Here is a 24,027-nt window from a genome sequence, read left to right as displayed (position 1 = left end):
TATTTTGGAATATATGGAACCTCCCTTTTTTGGTTTTTTTTATCTACTTAGGGTATATGCCTAGCAGTGGAATCTCTGGGTCAAGTTTATTTCATTTAATTTTTAAAATGTATTCTATTCATATTTTATTTTATCCATGTAATAGATCAAAAATCCTTATCAGACATATTTGACATAAAGATTTTTATTTCTCAGTCAACTACTACTCTTCTTAGCTGAATGCATTAATTTTATTTGTTCAAAAGCTTTTCAATTTCATTTAATCAAGATTATCCAATTCATCATTTATAATTATCTCTATTTATTGTTTGGTTAAGAAGTTATCCTCTATCAGAAATGCATTTTAAAACAACTCTAAAATTGTATTTCATACACATTAAATTTGAAATGATGACAAAAGTCAAGAATAGTAAATCTAATGGCTATGAGAAGACTGGCATACTAGTCTATTTTTTTCATATGATGAGCAATAGCTTTAATTTCTTCATCTGAGAATTGTCTCTTTATAACCTTCAACCATTTATCAACAATTTGAAGTTTTGGGAAAAGTCATTAGACTTTTTTGATACACTTTTATACCCTTTATATGTCCTTATACCCTTTTTCATACTCTTTGAACCAATGATTCCACTGCTAGGCATAGCCTTCAAAAAAGCAGAAAATAAAAAGAACCCGCATGTAGTAGAATATCCAAAGCAGGACTTCTTATGCTAGCAAAAAAACTGGAAACAAATCCATTGTTCAACAAATTGATTGTAAATGGCTAAACAAATTATTTCATTTGCATGGAACAGAATGCTGTTGTGCTATAAAAAAAATAGTAAATTTGAGAATTCCAGTGAAACACAGAAAGGCTTAGAAATTAATACCAATAGCAGAATCAAGACATTATAGATACATAGTTACTACAGCAACACAAAGAACAACACTTATGGGAAATCTAACTTGGATTAATTGCAGGGACCAGGTTTGGTCCTGATGAATAGAATCCCAAACTGCTTCCCTTGCTGGAAAGCAAGAGACCTGTAAGAGTAGAATGTTGCATGTGCTGGCAAGGAGTATCATTTAGATCTTTTCTTTTTATTTAACTCATTTCTTTGTTAAATGGTAGTAAAAGGATATGCATAGTGTGAAAATGACTATGGTGGAAAAAATAAAAGACATTGTTAAAATTTCATACAAAAAATAGAGGAGAAGAAACTCAGAAATTCTTTTGTTAATTTTTTTTTAACTTTCATTAAAAAATTTTTTTGGAGAGGCAGTCAGGGTTAAGTGACTTGCCCAGAGTCACACAGCTAGTAAATATTGTGTCTGAGACCTTATTTGAACTCAAGTCCTCCTGACTTAAGACCTGGGGTTCTATGGCACCATCTAGCCATCCTGTTTCATTCAGTTTTTAAAATTTTGAATTCTTGAGCCTCTCTCCCAACCATTGAAAAGGACAAGCAGTTACATGTTATATGAGGGACTCAGCAAGAAAAAAAAAAAGCAAAGAGCATAGCTGATAGACTAAATTGTATTAAGTATTGAAAATAGTCATTGCTGTGGGAACCTGAATTTAAAACAGAGAGATTGGATACTTTGGTTTTATGGTTCACTATGGATATGAATACTTTGTGCTCTACTTTTTTTTAAAAAGCTCTCTTGTGAATAGGCTCTGTTTTACTCTTCACCTCACATCAGTCTTATGCCTCTTCTTGCAAAGGTGATCTTCTTGGAAAAGAGAGTGACAGAACTAGAGAAGGATACAGCAGCAAATGGAGAGCAACATAGCCGATTGAAACAAGAAAACCTACAGTTAGTACACAGGTGAGTCTGGTTTGATTTTGTAAATGGGAACAATAGTATTGGTAGTAGTAAGAAGACGGAGTTCACTGTGGAAATTTCAGAGCAATTATTAAAATATCTAGATTGCTCTTGGTACCAGCCTTGGAGAGACGCTGTTGTTTATTTATACTACTTTCACATCTAATCCCAAACTTTTGTAGATGCAGAGAAACCTTTCTGGGGCCACTTCATTTTTTATAGAGCATTTAATACAAGAAAGTCTTATAAATTGAGAAAAGCCCTTTATTGGTCTATAGATTATGAGGAAACTTTGATATTAAAGGAATAACCTTGATTGGGTAGTACCTTTTTAAACAAAGCAATTGGGGTTAAGTGACTTGCCTAGGGTCACACAACTAGTAAGTATTGATAATCTGGGGCTGGATTTGAATTCTGACTTCAGGGCTGGTATTGTATGGATTGTGCCATCTGGCTGCCCCTATCAGTCAATATCTTTTGAGCATTTTAGGTCTGTAGCTTGCAAATCAGCAAATACTCAGTATAGTATTATAATGATTATCTTATTCAGTGTCTTCATTTTACAAATGAGGGAACTAAAGTTCAAAGAGATGAAGGCTAAATCTAGCAAAAATGAGAAGTATAATAGGGGTAGTTCATGAGGAATTTTATATGAATGGTATAAACAGAAAATATTATGAATATAATATAAATACTAGAAAGGTACTCATTTCTGGTTGGGCCCAGAAAGTTTCATAGAAAATTCTTGAGGTCAAGAGTTCTCTCACTTTTGTCTTTGTATCCCCAGTGCCTAACAGTGACTTCTAAAATGCTTGCCATTTGATTGTCTTGTCTGGAGCGTTAAAGAGTAGCTAAGATTTCATTGGGCAAAGATTATGGGGAAGATACTCTTGATGAAGGAAATACCTATCTCTATGTCTTTCATCATTGAAGTATAAGGTTTGTGTAAGAAACAGCAAGTAAATGAGATTTGCCAGACTGAGAGTTCACATGAGAAAAGAAAAAAAGAAAACAAAACATTGATAAAGCCAACGATAAAGTGTAGAGGCTAAAGAATTTAGACTTTGTTTTAAATAGAAGAGGGACATGGGAGTGATATTATGAAAGCAATGTTTTAGCGAAAATATTCTGCCATTAGTGTGCAATTTGGGTTGGCCTGAAAAGAGACTGGGAACTGGGGAAATAAGACTGCTCATGACAGTAGTTCACTCATAAGACTAAATTAAACTATAGTTGATGATTGCCCCAACTGGAAGATGTTCTTTCTCACATTTTCATGTACCCCATAACTACTTCTGACATCCCATCAATACAAAATTCCTATATAGGAATTCTTATATAACTTTATTAGTACTTAGTTGTCACCCTTAGTGAAGAAAAAATTAATTTCATATGAAAAATTATAGCATAGAATCATCAAATAAAATTCAAAAAATAAAACTTTGCATGTGTCAGGAAAAACTTTAAGTAGTAGAAGTGACTGGTGTCATTGAGAGATTGGAGAGTTTTATAAGGAGAATAGTAGAACACCAATACTAAGATAGTTTAGGATTTTAGGATAAGTTGGAAGATTCTGAGTCAAAAACTTGTTTACTTTCTTTATTGCTTTATACATGAAGTCTATCATATGTAGATGGGATCTGTTTTAAACAACCATGATGTGTAAAAATCTTTCTTTACACTCACATTTATATAGAGAGCACTTCCTTTAGAATATCTCTCCTCAATTCACTCACAATTTGGATTCCCAGGAGGGACAACTGCTACCTCTGGTTCTAGGGGTAGCCTGGTGGTTTACAATCCCAAAATGATAGCTCATGACCCTTACCAATGAGCTTTTTCTTTAATAGTCAGTCAGTAGGAACAATGAACTCAAACTCAAACATTTGCTAAAATGGCATAATAAGAGCATTAGTTTACAAAACATTGTCCTCCACAAACCCGAGATGCACTGTTTAACAAATACATAGTTTAAGTAGAAAGAATTGGAACAAATCTAAGGTATCCCACACCTCCAATATTGTAGAGCCTCAGGGTCCTTTCTTTTTTTATGGTGCTCTCTTGCTCTTCCTCTTTTTAGAACACCATTTTTATTGGATGGGTCACTCATCTGATTTCCTGGGCTTGCTTCTTTCTGCATTTTAAATCCCAACTCCTGGGGCTGATTCTTTCTTCAAAGCACAGTTGGCTCTTTTTTCCCACTGCCAAAGGTTATACTTCTTGCCTTGAGTTCTGCCTCTTTGTTACTCTCTCCCCAGAGAGTGTAGATTTCTGTCTCTCTGTACTTTTTATTGGACATAGCATCTCTTAACTGAACAAGCTGCAAGATTCTATGGCTAATTATGGTTGTGAAGAAGAGAGAAAAGCCTTTGCCCTTTATTATCATTCTTCTCTTTCATAGAGGTACAAGGATCACACTACACAAAGCTGTTCTCTATCTCAAGCTTCTCACAGGAGTAGTAAGTGGCAAGCCTAGAATTCTAAACCTTTTTTCCATGTCAAGATACTTTCTCTAGCACCTTGTCTATTTGAGGCAAAATTCCCTCCACTTTCTTCCTCCCTCCCTTTACCTTCTTCAGCCAAAGTATCCATCTTATCCATCAGATTGCCTTCATTATCATCCTTATTCTTCATTCTCTATTGGCCTTTTCCCTTTCCTACAACATACCATATGTCCATTATCCTTTTTAAAAAAACAGTCTTCATCTGATTCTACAATCCTTGCTAGTTGTTGTCCTGTATCTCTGATCTTTTTATTAGTTAAATTTCTTGAGAGAACCATCTTCATGAAGTGCTTCCACTTCTCTCCTCTCAGATGTCATCTCTTTGCCATCTTGCCTCCGATCTCAGCATTCACCTGGAACTTCCCTCTCCAAAATTGCTACTGATATAATTGCCCAATCTATTTTTTCAATCCTTATCCTTCTTGAATTCTTTGTAGCATTTAACCTTGTTTATCATCTTTTCCTCTTGGATCTCTATATTTTTATGATACTGCTCTCTTTCTGATTCTCTTGTCAGACCACTCTTCAGTTTCCTTTGTTGAGTCTTCATCCATGTCACACCCAGTAATTGGATATGTCCCTCAAAGCTCTGTTCTGGATACTTTTCTCTTTTCCCTTCATATTACTTCACTTAGTGATTTCATCAGTTCTGATGTACACAGTTATTATTTCTATATACCCAGCTCTAGCCAATCTCTATCCTGTCCTGAGTAACATTTCTGCCTTTTGGATATCATGAATTGAATATTTCATAGCTATTTCAAATTTAAAACATCTAAAACAGAATGAATTATTTTCATCCTGTTTCCCAGTTTTCTGTAACTATAGATGGTATCATCTACTCTCCTTTAGACTATGTAATAGTTTTCTTCTATTTAGTCTCTGCTTCAACTTCTCCACAGTCTAATTCTTCCTCCAATCAGTTGCAGTCATTTTCCCAAAACATAAGTTTAACTATGTCACCTCTCTCTGCCTTTTCCCTTTCTTCCCTCCTCTCCCTCCCTCCTCCTTCCTTCCTTTTCTCCATCCTTCCTTTTCTCTGTGTCTCTGTCTTTATCTCTCTTTTTCTTTCTGTCTCAGTCTCTATCTCTGTCTCTCTCTCACACACACACACATCATATATATATTTTGTTGGGATTTAAAACTTAATAACCTAGTTCCTTCCTACTTTTCCAGTTTTCTTATACCTCACTTCCTTTCACATTCTATTACACAGCTGTCCCAACCCACTTAATAGTCTTCACACACAACATGGCATCTTCTAACTTCACATCTTTCTCTGGCTTTCATCAAGGCTCTTGTCCAGTCTCACATTCTGAAATCTTATATTGCCCATTCCTTTTCAATTGCTAATTTATTGCCTTTCTTCCTGAAGCTACCTTCCACTTATTCTTTATATATATTATCTGTACCTAGCTAATTCTCTTATATCTTCATTGCTTATTTAGTTCAGTACCTGGCATGTAATAAAGCATTGAGTAAAGCGTTACACTGACTGATTTGCAACTCATACAAAGTTGATGTACACAGAGTTTTTCAAGATCATGACCATGGAACAAACCTGATCTGCTCATTCATTAGCATTTTAAGGGCTTTTAACCAGAACTTTAGAAACTGATTACTATCAGTTTGTTTGTAGTTTGGAAGTATTCACTAGGTAGAGCAGTGCACTACATTGAATGCCTTGGAAAATTATTCCAAAAAACAGAAAACCCATTTTCTTTATGCTCTCCCCAAAGAGTGTACCATCTAGTGATTATAAGCATGAGGATTCTCCCATTCAAATTCAGTTGCTTCCATAACAAATGAGGTTTTAGGAAACTTCAATTTTCTTTGCACTTTTATCTGTTTATAACAGATATACTAAACTTCCCACAAATATTTTTTCCTTAGTTTCTGATTTCAGGTCACTTTGTTCTTCAATCATTGGAGAATTGGAATGCATCATACTATTGTTGATATATGAATGTACTATTTCAAGAAAGAGGAATTTTTTTTAAAAATTTCATCCCTCTGGCCTAGTTCTCCCTTCCATCTCACACTCAGTTATTATCCCTTAGTGGAGAAAACTCTAGATGCACATTACAGATTATGGTTCAGGAAACCATGTACATAAACAGCTAAGCAAAGACATTTTCTGAAAAGGAAGAATAAGAATAGTGGTGACAAACTATTTCCCCCAACAGCCTCAGCCCTGGACACACCGAGTTCACAGAGGATGGGTACTTACATACAGAACACATGTGGCTCCCACCTCTGGAGCTACCCCTGATGTCCTCAAACTCTTCCCATTCACAGCCTCTTCTAGAACCTGCTCCCTTGGATCTTGGCAAGAGATGGCTGGGAAGGGAAGGGGGGAGAAAAGGTAGGAGTGGTTGCTTCACTGGTACTGGCTTCTACTTTTCTTTGTAACTTGACTCTGAAGCTAGACTCTTTCAGACTGAATTTGGACATATTTCCTATGACAATATGCTTCTGATGGAGAATGCTATTGCTAGTGAAGGAGAGAGGAAAAAAAAGAAATCCCTAAGAAATACACACAAAAAAAGCTGAAGGGCAGAGCTTCAAAAACTTTCCTCAAGAGCTGGGTTCTTCCTACAAAGCTAGCTCTTTTTTTTTTTCTTTTTCTTTTGGACTAATTCTACAACTCATTTTCCTTGTTCTTAAGGAGTCTGACTGGTCCTTAGTCTTTGTCAGTCCTCAGTCAAGTTTCCTAACCCTTTCATGTATAGATGAGTCAGTCCAAGACTAAAGGGATGATGTTCTTACATCTTGTTAACAGGATTGGAAGGGTAGCAGACATAATTGATTGGGCTCTCCTAACCTATTCCTTGTTACAAGTGTTTGTTTTATTTCCCTTCTATAAAGAAAAATTAACTCACACTCAGGAGAAAATCAGGGTTATGAGTCTCAAGTCCTGTTAACACTTTGTCAGAACCCCGTTGGGTATTTCAACCTATTAAGATAATATACAATTTGGGAATTCTAGCCAAAGGAACTCCTGTCAAGCAATCCAGTATCCATTTAGCAACTATTCTATGTCATGTACTGTATCACATGAGATACAAACACAAAATCAAAACAGCTCCTGCCTTCAAGGAGTTTATCTTCTCCTGGGACAACAACATATGCTCACGTTTGTAAGGACAAAATATTTATGAAAGAGAGGGCAGAACAACTAGGGTAATCAAGAAAGATCTTATGAAAGTTGGTAGCTGAGTTGAGCTTTGAAGGAGACTGGAATTCTATGGGGCAGAGGTGTCTGTACAAAGCACAGAGCCTTAGAAAGGAGAGGTAGCAGGAAGGTCAACTTAGCTCTAATGTTCAATACATCAAAGGACAGAATCATGCAGTGACCTGAACACATAGGCTAGAACCACATTATAAAGGATTTTAAATATCAGTTTATGGGTTTGCTTTTTATATCATAGAAACAGAGCCACTGGAACTTTTTGGGAGGCAGTGTGGTCCAAGTGGTACTTTAGGAATATCACGTTGACAGCTCTGGGAAGGAAGGGATGGAGATGAAAGAGATTGAAGTTAACAGGATATCAGAAAGTTCTTATAATATAATAATAGCCTGAATTAGGATGTTTTTGGTGTGAATAGAGAATATGGGAAGGATGTGAACCATATTGTAAAAGAAGAATTTATTAGACTTTCCAACTAAATGGAGGTAATGGAGAAGGAAGAATCACAAATAATTCTGAGGTTGTGAACCCCAATGACTGAAATCTAATGACCTTTGATTTTCAGAGAGCTCTCTTTCCCTTCTTCAGAAAAAGTTATTTATGAAATTGTGTTTTTTAGTCAAAGGTGGTTTTTAATGAGTTCTGCTTTAAGAGTATTTGGTCATTGATTTTTTATTATATTTTCCAAATCACAGTCCTGGACTCTTAATTTTTTGGACCATCCTCATTTAGATTTTGAACTGAAGCAGTTGAAAACATAGCTTCCAGTCTGCTTAAGAAAAGCCTTGGAAGCCCATCAAATCCAAAAGAAGTTATATATTGCTTTCATTTATCTTAAATGCCCTTTGCCACAAGCTGTTTTGAATTATAATGGTTTCTCCTTGACACAAGGTAAATATTTCCTTCTGAGTTCCTGGGAGACAGAAAAGGATAAGGAAACAAGCTCTGTAAAATTTACTAGGGGAACTAAAATGAGATTTTTGAGAAATGTTGATCTTCTCTCCTCTCTGTTTCTAAAGAGCCAATGCCCTTGAGGAGCAGTTAAAGGAGCAAGAATTGAGAGCTGATGAGATGATCCTTGAAGAAATCAGAAAGCAGAAGGAACTCCTGTGCAAGATGGAGAGAGAAAAAAGTATTGAGATTGAGAATCTTCAAGCCAGGTATAGCATGACAAAAACTAAGAGTATTGATAGTAAGAGTTGAAACATAAATCAAATCTGTATAACAAAAGATCTTAGTTCAGTGTATGAATTACCTTGAAGTACTCTATATGCCTTTCAATACAACCATTTAACTGAGATTTTGCACTAAAATCTATTAACTTTATTAAATAAAAGAGTAGGACCCTAAAATTTGCTTTCATGGCTATCTTTCCCATTTTTATGGATTTTTTTCCCAACACATGAAGTGATTTCTTCCTGTGAATTGAAATAGCCTCAAGACATTTGCAAATGATTTTATGTTTGCATCTTTATAGAAAAGGAATTGATAAGATTTAGATTTAGGGAACCAAGATGAGATTAGGGTTTCTGGTGGTCTGGGAGTTAAATGATAAGGTCTAGTGGCAGGTTTGGGGTTCAGAGAACCAAATGGAGAGGTTTGGCTCCCCTGCAACCCCTTAGGATTCGGCTCAAGGGTGGGAGTTTTGAGGAACTCCCTTCTGGTGGTAGAGGTTTTCTGTAAAGGAATTTACCCACAAACCTAGATTGATAAAAGAGTTTATTATAGGAATTGGAAAAAAGTTAGAATTCCTGACAGAGAGGCATAGTCTGGTTAGGAAAATAGGTGAGAGTAAAGAGAGGATAACACTAGAAAAGAATATTATTTCAGTGGACAGAGGTTTCCTTGGCATAGCATGGCATGTTTGAAACCTCTGCAAAGAGAGGGTTTTAGTTTGGCTCTTTTATAATGAGAGATTTAGCTGAAGGGGGCTGTGGGTGGAGTCCTAAATTGGCTCCTCTGGGTTTCAGCTGGAGCTGAAATTTGAATTGAACTCAATGAGTTTCTGGACTGAGCCAACCCACCTAGATTACATGGATGAAACTCTTTGTCCCTGAGGGGGTAGGGAAAGTCCCTCACTGAGGCAGAGTTGAAGGAAATTTTCTCCTTTAAGGATTTTTAGAGTTTCAGGGTCCCCTCTGCAGAATTGCCAACTGAGAGTTATGACTGAGAATCATTGTAAAATATAGTAGAGAGAGAGCAATTTAAAATGTGTTTGACTAAGACTGCTTCACTAAAAGACAATGATGATTGAAGCTTAAAGATCTTATGTGAGTCTGGGTTAATCAGTAAGATAATGTACTCAACCTTTGGCCTTTATTCCTGGTGTTGAATTCTTAAGTCAAGTTTCTCTGTGTTAGTCTGTCCTGAAAAGTAGTGTTTTTTAGAAGAAATACAATTAAGAAAATAACTAGGAACAGCTTTATTTCTGTAACTATGCAAATACAAAACTCCAAATATGCATTTCCTCTAAAAGTGTCAAATAGCATTTTATTTTCTGATAGTCTCCACATGAATATGCTTACATATAAAGGAACATGTCATCTGAGTTATAGGAGATAGGTTCCAAGGTTGAACACATTTTGCTATTCTCTACATATATTGTGTTGATGTGCACATTTTTAAAATCCTGTCACTAGAGATATAAAAATAAAAACAAAGGGATTTGAGTAAGGAAGTACTTTTTGTCTATAATCAAAACTGTCCAATGTATAGTGTTCATACTGTTGAGGTTTGAGAAATGAGTGAGAGAAACCCAGAGAAACCCTAACAAGAATGGAGTCCCCACACCTGGTGTTACAGGTTTTTGTGAAAGAATTCACAGTCCCAATCTGGAGGTGAGTTTTTGGCAAAAAATGGGTTTATTACACTGAGAAACAACTTCCCAGAGGGCCAGATCCTGAAAGGAATTAGCAAAGGTTTGGAGTACAGTCTAATTAATTAGGTTTCTATGATTTGAGACTAGGGAGTGATTAGGGGCTAATTTCCAAATTCAATAAAGGGTGATGATGGTGATTATGCCCCAGATCAAGATCTCCAATTGAATTATAGGTGGAGATCACTATGGGAGTTTCCCCCAAGAACAGGAAGGTGGAGCCCCTCCCAAAGGTCAGAAGGGTTTGAGATTTTAAGGTTTGTCTAACCCAGGTCCACCCCACCAAAAAAAAAAAAAAAAAAAAAAAAAAAGATCAGGGGGACACAGTTTACATCAATACCATATTATCAGAGTTAAAGCTTGTGTCCTTCCTTCTGTTAGCAGTCAGTAAACTACAAAAATAAAAAGCAACATTTGCCATCAATAGTCAATACTTTTAGTCAGTTTGTATAACTGTTGTCAGAGAATGTACTGTATAGGGGAGGGATTGTCTGATTACTTGTTGGGAAGTGTCTGTTGTACCAAAACAAAATATATTGATAACTTTTTTATTTTTAATTTAAATTAAAAAATTATATCAATAACTTTTTTAAATGATTTAGTTTGGAGGCTGATACAAGTCAGTGATCTGTCATTATTTAGAAAAAGAGCATCCCTATTAGGACATGCATTTGAATTGGAAAGCTTACCACTAAGGATTGATTCAACAAAAGTCTCTCTCAAACAATGTTTATGTACCTCTTGGTGCTAATTTTTTTGCTTTCCCCTCAGCCTTTTGATTATTTCTAATTTGAATTCTTTATATATTTTGATCCCTGTGAATTGCTATTGTCTTTGTGTAACTAATACTATCTATGTTGCCTTAATATGTTTCCTTTGGCTGCAAATCCAAATACAGGATCACAAAAAGACCTTTTATTGAGCACCACATTACTCAGTAATTCATATAGCCATGAAAAAGATTTCACATTAAAAAATTAAAACAAAATAGGCAGGGGGACAGTCTTTTTCACTGTTGGGAACCTAAAAACTTTTTTTTCTATGTTTATGAATTAGGTTGAGGGGTGGAAGATGTGGGAGGAAATGAGAAAGGAGAAAGGGGCAGCAAAAGACTATCCTAAATCTCAAAGGAGAATTTAGAGATCCAATTGGAACTTCTTTAAGATAATGACTTGAGTAACAGCCTCTAAACATGTTCTTCAGATGTTTTCAGTAAAGACAAAGCCATATATGAAAGTGTTCAGGTCAGCATAGGGTCAGTAGTACTGAAGAGGTTCTGGGTTGTATCCCCAAATGATGAGGTTCGGCGCAGGGCAGGGAGTTGTGGGAATCCCTTTGGTTGGCACAGAGGTCCTTCGTAAAGGAATTTATGAATCTGAAAAGCAAGACTGGCAAAAAGAAGTTTATTACTGGCATTGGGAAGTCAGCCTTTGCTAGAAAGATTGAATTCCTTAGTGATAGATCCTGAAAGAGAAGTAAAGCTTCTAGTGCCCTGGCAGAGAGAGAGATATAATGTTTGTAGCAGAGAAATCCTGACAGAGAGGTGAATAAGTTCTTATAAGGGAAATAGGTAAGAAAGATAAAGAAGGGGTAACGCTGAAAGAGAATATCATTTCAACGGGCAGAGGGTTGCAGCTGAGCAAGCTACTTTAGGCCTTCTGCAAGAAGTAAGCCCTGAATTGCCTCTTTTTTATGATTGAAACCTTGGCTAGAAGCTGGGGGGAGCTCTTGATGGGGCCTGGGAGCAGTTTGAGCTGGAATCAGAATAGAAAATCTTGGAATTGAATGAGGTCTCTGGGCTAATTTCCAACTCAATAGGGTTAGGAGTGGTTCTGGACTTAACCAGTCCCACCTAGATAACAGAATGAAACCACTTTATCTTGATTCCCTGGGGCAGTTTCTCAGGGGAGAGCTTAGCATTCCCCCCAAAGTCAGAGAGAGATAAAGAGTTTCAGGGCTCCCCTCATCAGTACCCTTCTCACCTTTTTCTCTTAATTGCCAAGAATTTTGACTTACAGACTGTAACTCTTTTGTAAATTTAAAGCAAAAAAAAAAAAAAAAAAAAACCCAGAGAGGAAAATGTATTTATTTTCACATTAGAGTTTGTAAAACATGTAGAGGTCCACACAGCTTTATGCCATGGTAAGGATGAGGTTCAGCACAAGGCAGAGAGTTGTGGGAACCCCGTCTGGTGGAGCAGAGGTCCTTCATAAATGAATTTACAAACCCGAAAAGTTAAACTGGCAAAAGAAGCTCATTATTGGCATTGGGAAGTCAGCCTTTGCTAAGAAGGCCAAAGAAAGAAGAAATAAAAGGGCCAAAAGCAGAAATCATGCTAAGGAACCTCTCTCTCTTTCTTCTTTGCATAGCTGCCTATGAAGATATTCTCTTTTCACCGTTCACCCCTCTTTACCTCTTTGTGGGGATTTCCCTGCTATGAACTTTACCTTCCCTCTGAAGAAGTCAGTCTTCCTAGCAAAGGCTGGCTTCTCATTTCCAACAATAAACTTCTTTTGCCAGTCTAACTTTTCAGATTCGTAGATTCATTTATGAAAGACCTGCGCCAACCAGAAGGGGTTCCCACAACTCTCTGTCCTGCGCCGAACCTCATCAGTTAGAATCAAAAGCCACTTATTGATGAGAGTTAGGGAAGGGGGAACCCCTTTTGAGTCAGCGCAAAGATAGTCTCATGACAGCACAGAGTCCCCTGTAAAAGGAATATACAGGCCCGAAAACCTAGATTGATAAAAAGGTTTATTGTAGGGATTTGAAAATAAAGTTAAAGGTAGAAAGATGCCAGGGCCAGAGGTGGTTGCTGGGTGGGCAGGAACCCTTACTTGGCCAGAAGGATACCATGTTTGGGTGGAAGGGCTCCTGCAAAGAAAGAGCTCCAGTTTGGCTGTTTTATACTTAAAGAGACTTGTGGGTAGAGTCCCAAGCTCCTGACGGGCTTTCAGCCAGGGTCAGCATTGAATAGAATTCAATGGGTTTAAACTGTGGGGGTTGGGAAAACTCAAGTTAGTTCAGACCTGGTGGGGAATGGGGAAAGCCCACTGACCAGGATTTGTGAATCAAAGGTCAGCCATGGGGGGAGGGGGGTGGTTCTTAAAGGGACCTCAACCCCCATCATTTATTAGGCATAAACATTTGGAGAAGTGGAGGGTTTATAATCCTAGAGATTGGAATGAAAAGAGACCATAGAGATCACCTTGATCTATATTCTAGATCTCCTTGGGGGGTGGGGGGGAGCTTTTTCCTTAGATGGGTTTACACTAATTCTTTCTAGGGTTAGGCAGAGCCCTCAAGACCAAGTTCAGGACCATATGCCTGGAACAAAGACAGAGGATGCAATTAAATTTCCCTTAAATAATGTCAATTAAGTTTTCCACTCATGAAATATTTCTTAGTTTTCATTATTCTAGAATTGTCCCAAAACTCCTAGGGCAGAAGAAAAGCAAAAAATGGTTAGGTTTTTACCACAGGAGAAAAGTGTTGACTACTTGCTGAAACCTGGGCAAGATTGGGTGTAGGGGTAGGGAGTTCTTGTTAAGGTAAAAATTAACATTTTGTTATTTTAAAAGTTTAGTTAAATGAAATAAATATTTTGTAAGAATTTTCTAAGAACTTAAAAGTTCTTAATTTTGTCTTCTTTTCCTATATTTAAAAAAAAAATTGCAATAATTTAGTTGGTCTGCAGTGGCTATATAACCACCAATAATGGCTATAATTTGTTGAGGGAACAAGAATTTCAGAATTCTGGAGTATATTATGTTCCAAGACCAATGAAAACCTCTCTGAAAGAGTTATATTCTCTGAGGCCTTTGTCAGAAACTTCTATTGGGGGCATTTAGGTGGCGAAGTGGATAGAGCACCAGACCTGAATTCAGGAAGACCCTAGTTCAAATCTGGTCTCAGACACTTAACACTTCCTAGCTGTGTGACCCTGGGCAAGTCACTTAACTCCAGCCTCAGGGGGGAAAAAAAAAAAAAAAAAAAAAAAAAAAAAAGGCAACTTCTATTGGTAATCAAATGATGAAATTCTAACCCTGTGCTATTCTCTAACAGATTACAGCAACTGGATGATGAAAACAGTGAGCTGAGATCTTGTACCCCATGTTTGAAGGCCAATATTGAGAGATTAGAAGAGGTAAGGAATATTTAGCATGGACTTCCTCATTTATGTCTCTCTTAAGTCCAGGAACAGATTCTTTCCTTGCCTAAGGAAGTTAGTTTGAAAGTGGTACTTCAGATTCTTCTAATACAACAAAGACTTAGCCTCATTCATTTACTCAGCAAGTGACCAAATGCCAGGCACTGTGAAAAATATAAAACCAAAATGAAATTGTCCCTGTCTTCAGGAAGTATTCATTCATTGAGAGAAATAGCATGAATATGGTGCTGATACCTAAATCAGGAAGAGCCAAAACAGAGAAAGAAAATTACAAACCAATATTAACGCAAAAATTTTAAATAAAATATTACCAAATAGATTACAACTTATCAATGAGATATATACACTATGACCAAATAGGATTTATATCAGGAATGCAAGTCTGGTTTAATATAAGGAAAACTATTGGCATAATTGACCATATCAATAACAAAATTAACACAAATCCTGTGATAATCTCAGTAGATGCAGAAAAAGCTTTTGACAGAGTATCGCACCCATTCCAATTAAAAATTCTAGAGAACATAGAAATAAATGTAGTTTTCCTTAAAATGATAAGCTGCATCTATATAAAATCATCAGCAAGCATTATTTGAAATAGAGAAAAGCTAGATACATTCCCAATAAGATCAGGAGTGAAACAAGAATACCCATTATCACCACTATTATTCAATATTGTACTAGAAATGTTGGTTCTAGCAATAAGAAAAGGAAAAGAAATTAAAGGAATTACAGTAGTTAATGAGGAGATAAAATTATCACTCTTTACAGATGATATGATAGTAAACTTAGAGAATTGTAGACTATCATCCAAAAATCTACTTGAAACAATTAACAGCTTTAGCAAAGTTACAGGATAGAAAATAAACCCACACAGATCATCAGCCTTTCTATATGTTCCTATATAGAACATATAGAAAGCAACAAGAGATAGAAAAAGAAATTCCATTTAACAGTAGAAAAACTGTAGACAAAATAAAATATTTGAGTGTCTATCTGCCAAGCCAAACTCAGGAACTATGTGAACACAATTACAAAACATTTTTCACATAGTCAGATCTAAACAATTGAAAAAATATCAATTGCTCATGATTAGGCCAAGCTAATATAATAAAAATGACAATTCCACCTACACTAATCTTCTGGTTCAGTGCCATACCAATCAAACTCCCAAAAAATTATTTTATAGAGTTAGAAAAAAATATTAAAAAATTAATCTGGAAGAACAAAAGGTCAGGAATACCAAGGGAATTAATGAGAAACAGTATGTAGAAAGGGCATAAATAGAAAACATATACAAAATAAATGCAAAGTAATTTAGGGAGAGAGGAGGATGCTAGCAACTAGAGAGAACAAGATAGAGTTTATGTAATAAGCTGGCAACTAAGTTGAATTTTGAAAGGAATTCAGGATTCTAAAAGCCAGAGATAAGGAGGAAATACATGTCAGATATGGGGCATAGCCTATAAAAAAGCCTGCATCTAGGAGATGGAGTATCATGTACAGGCTGGAACACAGAGTGGGTGATGGGAGAGTGCTATACAGTCATCTTGCAAAGTAGGCTGGACTTCTATTTTGTCCCAATGGCAATAAGAAGCCTCAGGAGTTTTTGGAGCAAGGAAGCGACATGTATTTTAGAAATTTCAATTTGGCTGCTGTGTGAAGGATGAAACAAGGATGGAGAAACTCAAGTCAGTGAGACAAGGGAACAAAAGATACAATTATGGAAAATATGTGGTTGAATATTTTACAATTATAGGTAAGGGATTACTTTGGATAAAACTCATTTGGAAGCAAGTACTTTAAGCTCCCAGACTATGCTCTATTTATAGGTCTTCCCTCTCATCTCTGCTGCAACCAAAGGACACAGGCTTTGGGGCAGAAGCAATGATTAGGTTCTGAACACTGAGAGGTACTAAATAATGGCTTCCCATAAAAAGGTTCCATTAGCTTAACAGCTTCCTCATCCCTGTTTGTTTTGTAGCTATGTCGCCTGGGCTAAATCACTTCTTTGGTTTAAGGATGGAGTAGATGGTTTGAGCCCAATAGAAGCCAGGGAGCTTCACACAGAGAATCTTTTTTGTTTGGGAGCTGTAGTGCCTCCTTAATTTAGATCAGATGTCTCACCAATTCATGTTCTTGGTCAGAAGGGTAAACAAGTATACTTTGGTACAAACCAAAATCTGCTCCATTTCTTTTGGGATCCTCAGTTCAGGCTATTTCATGTCTTCTGAGAAATGGAGTAAAGTCCTGTCTTCTCATGACAGACTTTAACAATATAAGGGCTTACATTAGACATTGCTTTTGAAAACAAATTAGTAATGTGAAATTCTTATCCCCATTTCACCCCACCCTCTTAAAAGTTATTATAAATAATTAAATTCATGATCAGTAGCATTTAGGTTCCACCTAAAGCAGGTTATCCTGCTTTCTGGGAATCTTCAGCTACACACACACACACACACACACACACACACACACACACACACGCACAAATATGTACATCATCATCATGGATAAATTCATGAATAGTGAAAGCGAAGAAGACATGATATGTTAGTGCTATTTTATTTATATAATGCTTCTCCTAGAAAGGTCAAGCCTTTACCAGGCAAACATTAGCCTATCTATAAGCAAAAATTAAAAAGATGTTTATTATGTCTCTATATGCAAAGCACTGTACTAGATGCTAAGGCTAAAAAGATAGATATGGATTCTACAGTCTGATGTCTATAAAAGGAAGAATGAGATAATTGTAAAATAGAAGTCTAACCAAAGTGATGTGAAAAATGTGAGGAAAGAGAAAACCATTTCATCAGTTCAGAGCAGAGGGCAAGGGGAGGCTTTATGAAGTAAGTGGCACTTGAGTTAGGCCTTGAAGGAGGAAAGGCTTCAGCAACAAGTGATAAGGGAAAGGTGGGGAGTCCATTCTAAACATGGAAAAACTTAGTAAAAGGCATGAAGGTAGGAGAGAGGGAGTAAAGATGAGTGTGGCAGATTAAAAGCAGTCCAGATTGGAGCATAGAGTACATGAAGGGGAGCTATCTGAAGTATGACTGAAAAAGTAGATTAGAACCATATTGGACAGAACCTTGAAAATCAGGATCATCTGTTTATACTTGAACTTCATTAGATAATAGGAAGCTTCTAAAGATTTCCAAGCAGGAATGACATGATTAAAGAAGTACCTAGGAAGATTATATTTGAAGCTCTGTGAAAGATGGTTTTAAGGAAGCAGTAGATCAATTGAGAGGCTATTACAGTAATCTTGATGAGAAGCAACAAGAGCCTGAATAGGATTGTTTGTGGAAATTGAGAGCAAAGTTTAAATATAAAAGATATTGTGGAATTGAAAGCAACAGGGCTTAGATTATTAGATTAGGCTGCTGCTGACTGGATATAAAGGCTGAAGGAGAAAAAAAGAGACAAAGGTGACTCCTAATTACAAGCCATTGATGGAATTTAATCAAGAAATCATCTCCAATAAATAGGGAAGATAAAGAAATTCTAATTGGATATATCCTACTAGGCCAGTGAATAGGTTCATATTTGATGAGATGAAGATCATTTTGACCAGATTCAAAGTTTTAATGTGGTATGTGGGGACTGGGATTTTACTTTTGCATTGTTTTTCAGGAAAAGCAGAAATTGCTGGATGAAATAGAAGACCTAACCATTCAACTGAATGAAGAACAGGAAAACAAAAGGAAAATGGGAGACAAACTGAGTCATGAAAGGCATCAGTTTCAGAAAGACAAGGAATCAACACAAGAGGTGAGAATACTCTAGAATAAGTCATATGTGAATGTTGCCTCCATGAAATCCGGCAGACATGAAATGTTAATACCCCAAGATGTATCAGTAAAGTATTGAGTGATGACTGTCATCTGTATTAAAAGCAAGAATAGTTTTAGCACTGATATTTAGTTGATTCATATAGTTCCAGACTAGTCATTGTTTTCTATTCCTGCATTTTTGCCATCCCTTTCTCCTGTTTTTACCTATCAGGTCTAGCCTCTTTCTTCAGGTCTTTGTTGGAACCTTGCCTATTCCAGGATCCCAGCAACAGATGCCTGTGGTCTAAAACCAAGCTCTCAGCTTTCCCTTTCAATGCCAGACGTGGACTTAGTAAACAAACAAACAAACAAAAAAATCAGCAAGCACAAATCTGAGATCAGCCATGACCTACTAGTAGTACTACATATGCCTAAAAGGAATCAGAGCACAGGCATCTGCATCAGTGTATCTTATTATGTTGTCAACCAATGTTAACTGGTATTAAAGCTAATTCAAATTTGTGATGTTTTATCTTTTAATACAAAAAATGATTAATTTTAGCCAGTGTTTACTACATCTCATATTTAGTGTGCTATAAGTGGGGACACTTATTTTTCACCCCTAGAAATTTAACATTGAAAACAAAAAATGAGTAGAGAGAAATCCAGTCAAGGTTTATTTGAATTCACTCTGAAAAGCCTCCAAGGGCCTTTAAAGACCCATCTTTCATGAACCATTCAACTTTTTGGTTGCCTTACAGCTGATTGAGGATCTCAGGAAACAGTTGGAGCATTTACAGCTGTTTAAACTTGAAGCTGAGCAAAAACGAGGCCGGAGCAGTAGCACAGGGCTCCAGGAATACAATAGCAGGACACGTGAGACTGAGCTGGAACAAGAAATCCGCAGACTGAAACAGGTATTGGAGCATGCAGGGAAGGTACAACTTTGTCACCAAAGACAAGAAGGACTCTCCACTAAAAGCTCATGTAGAAATGTCTGTCTTCATTTGGCCTCCCCACTAGTGATTTCAGCCCTACATTCCAGGATGTGCTCCAGAATAGTGAAGAGACCTCTTCAGAGGATCAGGACCAGCACTGTCCCACAAGAGGAGTTAAGAGCAATATTATGAAGCTAAAAGTTCCATTCGTGAAGTCTATAGTTGTAAACCCAAATGCTGGATTTTATCTTCTTCCAAAATCCATCCATTTTTATCAAAAAAGTATTTCTTCCTCATAAATAGGCTTCCCTGCCTTTTGAGCAACAGAAATGGAGAGTTGTGGAAAGCTTTACCTAGGCAGATCTCACTCAGGACTCACTTCTGTAAAATAACTTGGGGTGTTCATTCATATTCTGTGTTATCTCTCTCTATCCCTGTCTCTGTCTTTGTCCCTGTCTCTAACTCTCTCTCTAGGTCTCTGTTTTTCTACCTTTATTTCTGTCTCTGTATCTTCTTTGTCTCTCTCTCTCTGTCTTGCTCTTTCTCTCTATGAAAGCACTAATTTTCTCCCTCTAGACAGTGTTTGACTCAGATCCCGGGAAATTATTCAGCAAAAGAATTATGTCTATACTAGCCCTGTTCTATCAATGATTAAGTTCCCAGGACTTCTTTCTCTTTAGGACATAGTATTAAAGTGCTTTGGGGACTAACTCAAAACCTCAGTCAGGATCAGGATTGATGGCTTATGTTTTTCTTATAACCAGGATAATCGGAATCTAAAGGAGCAGAATGATGAGTTAAACGGGCAGATTATAAACCTCAGCATCCAAGGCGCAAAGAACCTCTTCTCTGCCTCTTTCTCCGAGTCCCTGGCGGCTGAGATCAGCTCCGTCTCACGTGATGAGGTAGTGAATCTGTTGTAAAAACACTCTTGGAGGTCCAGCCCCCAAAGTCTCTTATCTTCCTATCAAGCCATGCCACAACCTGCAGTGGACCCTGGGCATGGTTCTGCTAGTCCCCTCACTTTTACCTGTGAGGTGATTAAGGACCTGCCCAAGGTTTCAGCACCAATAAATGCTTGAAAGGAAGCTGAGACTCAGGCTTTGCAGATCTACCTCTTGCTGCCCCCACTCACTAGGAGACCTTACATTCATTCCCATGAAACAACCTAAGATTGTTGAGGCTTAGATGATGGTGTTTGTTATCTTGGTCTTCAGTGTAGTGGGTGTCCCGCTTAATTTGTGATTATGACCTTAGATGCAGTTTTGTCTTGGTCTTTCATTTACATGGGAACTGATAGAATTACATGAAAATCGTCATCAGTAAACATTTATTAAGTGTCATCAGTAAACATTTATTAAGTGCCTACTGTGTGCCAGGCACTGCTCATTGTGGATAATAAAAAGGAAAATAAAAGATAATCCCTGCCTGGAGCAGTCTAATGGGGGTGACACATGCAAACAACTGTGTTATAGACTATAAAGGGCTAGAACTGAGCAAATGCACTTGGATAATGGAGCATGTGAGACTAATTGCCAATTGGACAATTCTCTATTAACATGTTTGAAGGATGACCCTCCCCAACTTTTTGGTGCTGGCTGGATCGGTGGGTGTGGACAAAGAAGGGGAAGTGACATGAGTGGGTGGAGTAGGAGAAGGAAATTGAGGCATTCTCCTGGCAATGGAGAGGGAGGAAAGAGGTGTGGAGATTGCTAGGTCTAATCCCCTGACCCCAACTGCAAAAGACCAAGAATAAAGACTTTTAATTATCCTGACTCCGGCTGATTCTAAAAGATCCAAGATCCCAACAACAGACAAAAAAGCAACAGGATAAATTGGAGATAATCAACAGAGTTTGGGGTCCTAGGAAAGACTTCCTTTAAAAAATGGGATTTTTCCTGAAAGACTTGAAGGAAACCAGGAAGCAGATATGAGGAGGGCAAGCACTCCAGGAGTAGGGGACGGCCAGCCCCTAAAGTGGGAAGATTAAGTGTCCCAGTTATTGAACAGTAAGAAGACAAATGTCACCAGATTATAGATTGGAGGGGGGGGGCGGGGTGAATGGCAGCATGAGGTGTATGAAGATGAGAAAAATAGGGGAGAGGCAAGTTGTGAAGGGGCTTTAGACACCAAAAAGAGGATTGTGTCTTTGATCCTGGAGGTGACAGAGGGCTGCTGAAGCTTATTGAGTAGAGGGCAATAGATGACATGGTCAGACCAAAACCATGGGAGATCAGCTTTTCATGGCCCAGAATGAGGCAGAGTTGTAGCAAGGAGACAACTGGTCTAGTCCAGAGATAAGGGAATGAGAACTTTGCACCAGGATGATGGTAGTGTCAAGAAAGAGGAAAAGTGTTATAAAGGTAAAATTTAGAGGCCTTGCCACAGATAGATTGGGGCTAAAAGAGAGTAAGGAGTGGAGAATGACAGCTTCAGGGGGACACAGTGAGTTCAGTTGTAGACTCATTGAGTCTAAGATATCTCCAGGACATGACCTTTGAAGATGACAGGCTAAAGTAGCAGTCTCCTTTTTTATACTTCCTACATTTCTGACTGCTTTCCTGTATTGCTGATGGTGTAACCACTGGAGAAGAGCAAAGACAGCATAAATAAAACTGCAGGAATGGAAGAGGATGCTATATGGCCACTTTTGGCCTCTCATGTCAACCAATTTCTGAACTGTATTTCCCCAAACTTCTCAGGAATATCAACATGAAAGGGAATTCCAAAGACTTCTTAGTCATCATCATAGTCAGATTTCCACTGAGTTTGAGATGAGAAGTTATCTTAAAGCCAAATAAATTATAATAAATTATAAATAAATTATAATCACTTTGGTTAGCCACCCTTATTAAATGTGTGTGTGTACTAGATTAAGAAAGATAGTGAAATGCTTTGGGGATAATTTAGAATGACCTAAACATTTTTAATCCAATAAAACTTCTCCTTCCCTGTATCCTTCTCCACTCTTTCCAAAACTCCTCCCTGAATCTCAGAGATCTCAAAGAGACAGAGAAGTCTCTGCACTTGGAGCCATGGATACTATGCTAAAAATCCCACCTTTGACACTTAATAATTATAAGACCACAGGCACTTTGGTCTTTCCCAACTTTGGTTTCCTTGTCTGTAAAATCAGGAGAAGCAATATGGATTAGTAGAGAGAAAGCTAAACTTGAGTCAGAAGGACCTGGGTTCAGTTCCTGCCTCTGACCCCTACTGCCTATGTGACATTGGGCAAGTCACTAAATCTCTCAGTATCAAGGTGAGAAGTCACAGAACAGTTGCCAACCTATGTTCTTCACTAGAAGTTCTCTCTACCAATTACATCATGGGTCTGGTTTTAAAAATGGGGATAATAATGCTTATAGTAGCTTCCTCATAGTTATTCTGAGAATCAACTCTGTTAATGAATGTAAAATACATTATAAACCCTAAAAGTGCTATATACATAAGAACTGTTATAATTAATGTTGTCAGTGGCATTTCACAGCTCCTATTGTCTTTATAAGCTCTATAGTCTAGGAAGCCTTTGTGGGCAGGAACAAGGAAGACCTGAAGGGAAGGGAACTTAGACTGAGCCTAGTGTGATGAATCTCCATAACTTCACTAACTCCTCTGAAATCCTCTGTGGCCTACTGTGGGTCACAACCTGGTTCCCCAGCATGAAAAACCCAGGCTCATGGTAATCTGCTTCTTCATTTTCCCTACAGCTGATGGAGGCAATTCAAAAACAGGAAGAGATCAACTTCCGTCTCCAGGACTATATTGACAGAATCATTGTGGCGATCATGGAAACAAACCCCTCTATCTTAGAAGTGAAGTAAAGGAATGAAATGCTGCCCCTCCAATCCTGGTGACCTGGTGTGACCTTGCTGCTCTGAGCTTCAGGAGGCCCTGCTAAGCTCTCTAGACCAATAAGGTCTCATCTCCATCAAGGGGCAAGGAGGATCACATCCCATTGCCTGAACCAGCCCAGAGCAATTGAGAGAAAACCAGATACAGCTTTGGTTTAGGGTACTACCCTCGCTTGACTTAGCAGGGTACAAGGGAATGTAGTTGAGCAGAACAAGAAGCTGGGGGAAGATGGAAAAATGGGAAGGAGGAAGAAAACTGCCTCCTTGCCAGTGGAACCATCTGAGTACGAGGTTAGAGAAATAGGCAATGATTCTTTGAGTGTGATTTGATTTTCCACCTTTATTCTGGCAGATTCCTTTCAATCTTGAGAGAGAAAGGTTCTCCAAGTATCTCGCCATATTAGATAGACTAGTTAGAGAGATTCCTTCTGACTCCAGCTAATCAATCCACTATGAATCCCTCAAAGCCCATTTTTATTCTGAAATGCTTATGCTTCTATCCAGCTCTTTTGGTCCCTGTCTACCTCACAGGTGATGCTCAGGCAGGTCTTCAGGTAGACTGTGTTTTGACTAAGATGCTTGTGTGGGTAGTTTCCTCCCTTAAGCCTTGCTTGGCTTCTGCCTCTGCACTTCATGGACTGCTCCCAAAAAAATGACTAGCTGATTTTTAGCAGAGTAAAAGGAAAGTAAGCTGTTAAAACTTCTTCAAACATGCATTGTTTATTCTGACTTTATGAACCCATCTGGGATGCACATGATCCAGGCTGTTCCTACTTGAAGTCAAGTTGATTTTATTTCACACCAGATATAAAAGCGTGTTTGCAGCTGGGTACCCAGCTTCTTTTTCTCTGCTTTGAACAAATATGATTGTAACCATGAAGGAGATAGATGAGACTGAATTATAGGTGACTA

At 37.7% G+C, this 24,027-nt stretch overlaps 1 protein-coding gene across 4 annotated transcripts in view; it reads left to right on the top strand.

The window, feature by feature from the left end:
- RAB11FIP3 (RAB11 family interacting protein 3) overlaps nt 1-23,109 on the top strand; it is a 147,117-nt gene extending 124,008 nt beyond the window's left edge. For all 4 annotated transcript variants that reach the window (XM_074279805.1, XM_074279807.1, XM_074279806.1 and 1 more), the window contains 7 exons: nt 1,706-1,809; nt 8,521-8,661; nt 14,442-14,523; nt 18,184-18,321; nt 19,085-19,240; nt 20,026-20,166; nt 22,972-23,109. In XM_074279805.1, coding sequence (XP_074135906.1) covers nt 1,706-1,809; nt 8,521-8,661; nt 14,442-14,523; nt 18,184-18,321; nt 19,085-19,240; nt 20,026-20,166; nt 22,972-23,085 — 876 coding nt within the window. In that variant the 3' untranslated portion in view covers nt 23,086-23,109. The remainder of the gene's footprint in view (nt 1-1,705; nt 1,810-8,520; nt 8,662-14,441; nt 14,524-18,183; nt 18,322-19,084; nt 19,241-20,025; nt 20,167-22,971) is intronic.
- Nucleotides 23,110-24,027: the final 918 nt, after the last annotated feature.

Source organism: Sminthopsis crassicaudata, chromosome 1 (assembly GCF_048593235.1).
Source record: "Sminthopsis crassicaudata isolate SCR6 chromosome 1, ASM4859323v1, whole genome shotgun sequence".
Taxonomy (NCBI): Eukaryota; Metazoa; Chordata; class Mammalia; order Dasyuromorphia; family Dasyuridae; genus Sminthopsis; species Sminthopsis crassicaudata.
This window is presented reverse-complemented; position numbering and strand designations above follow the sequence as displayed.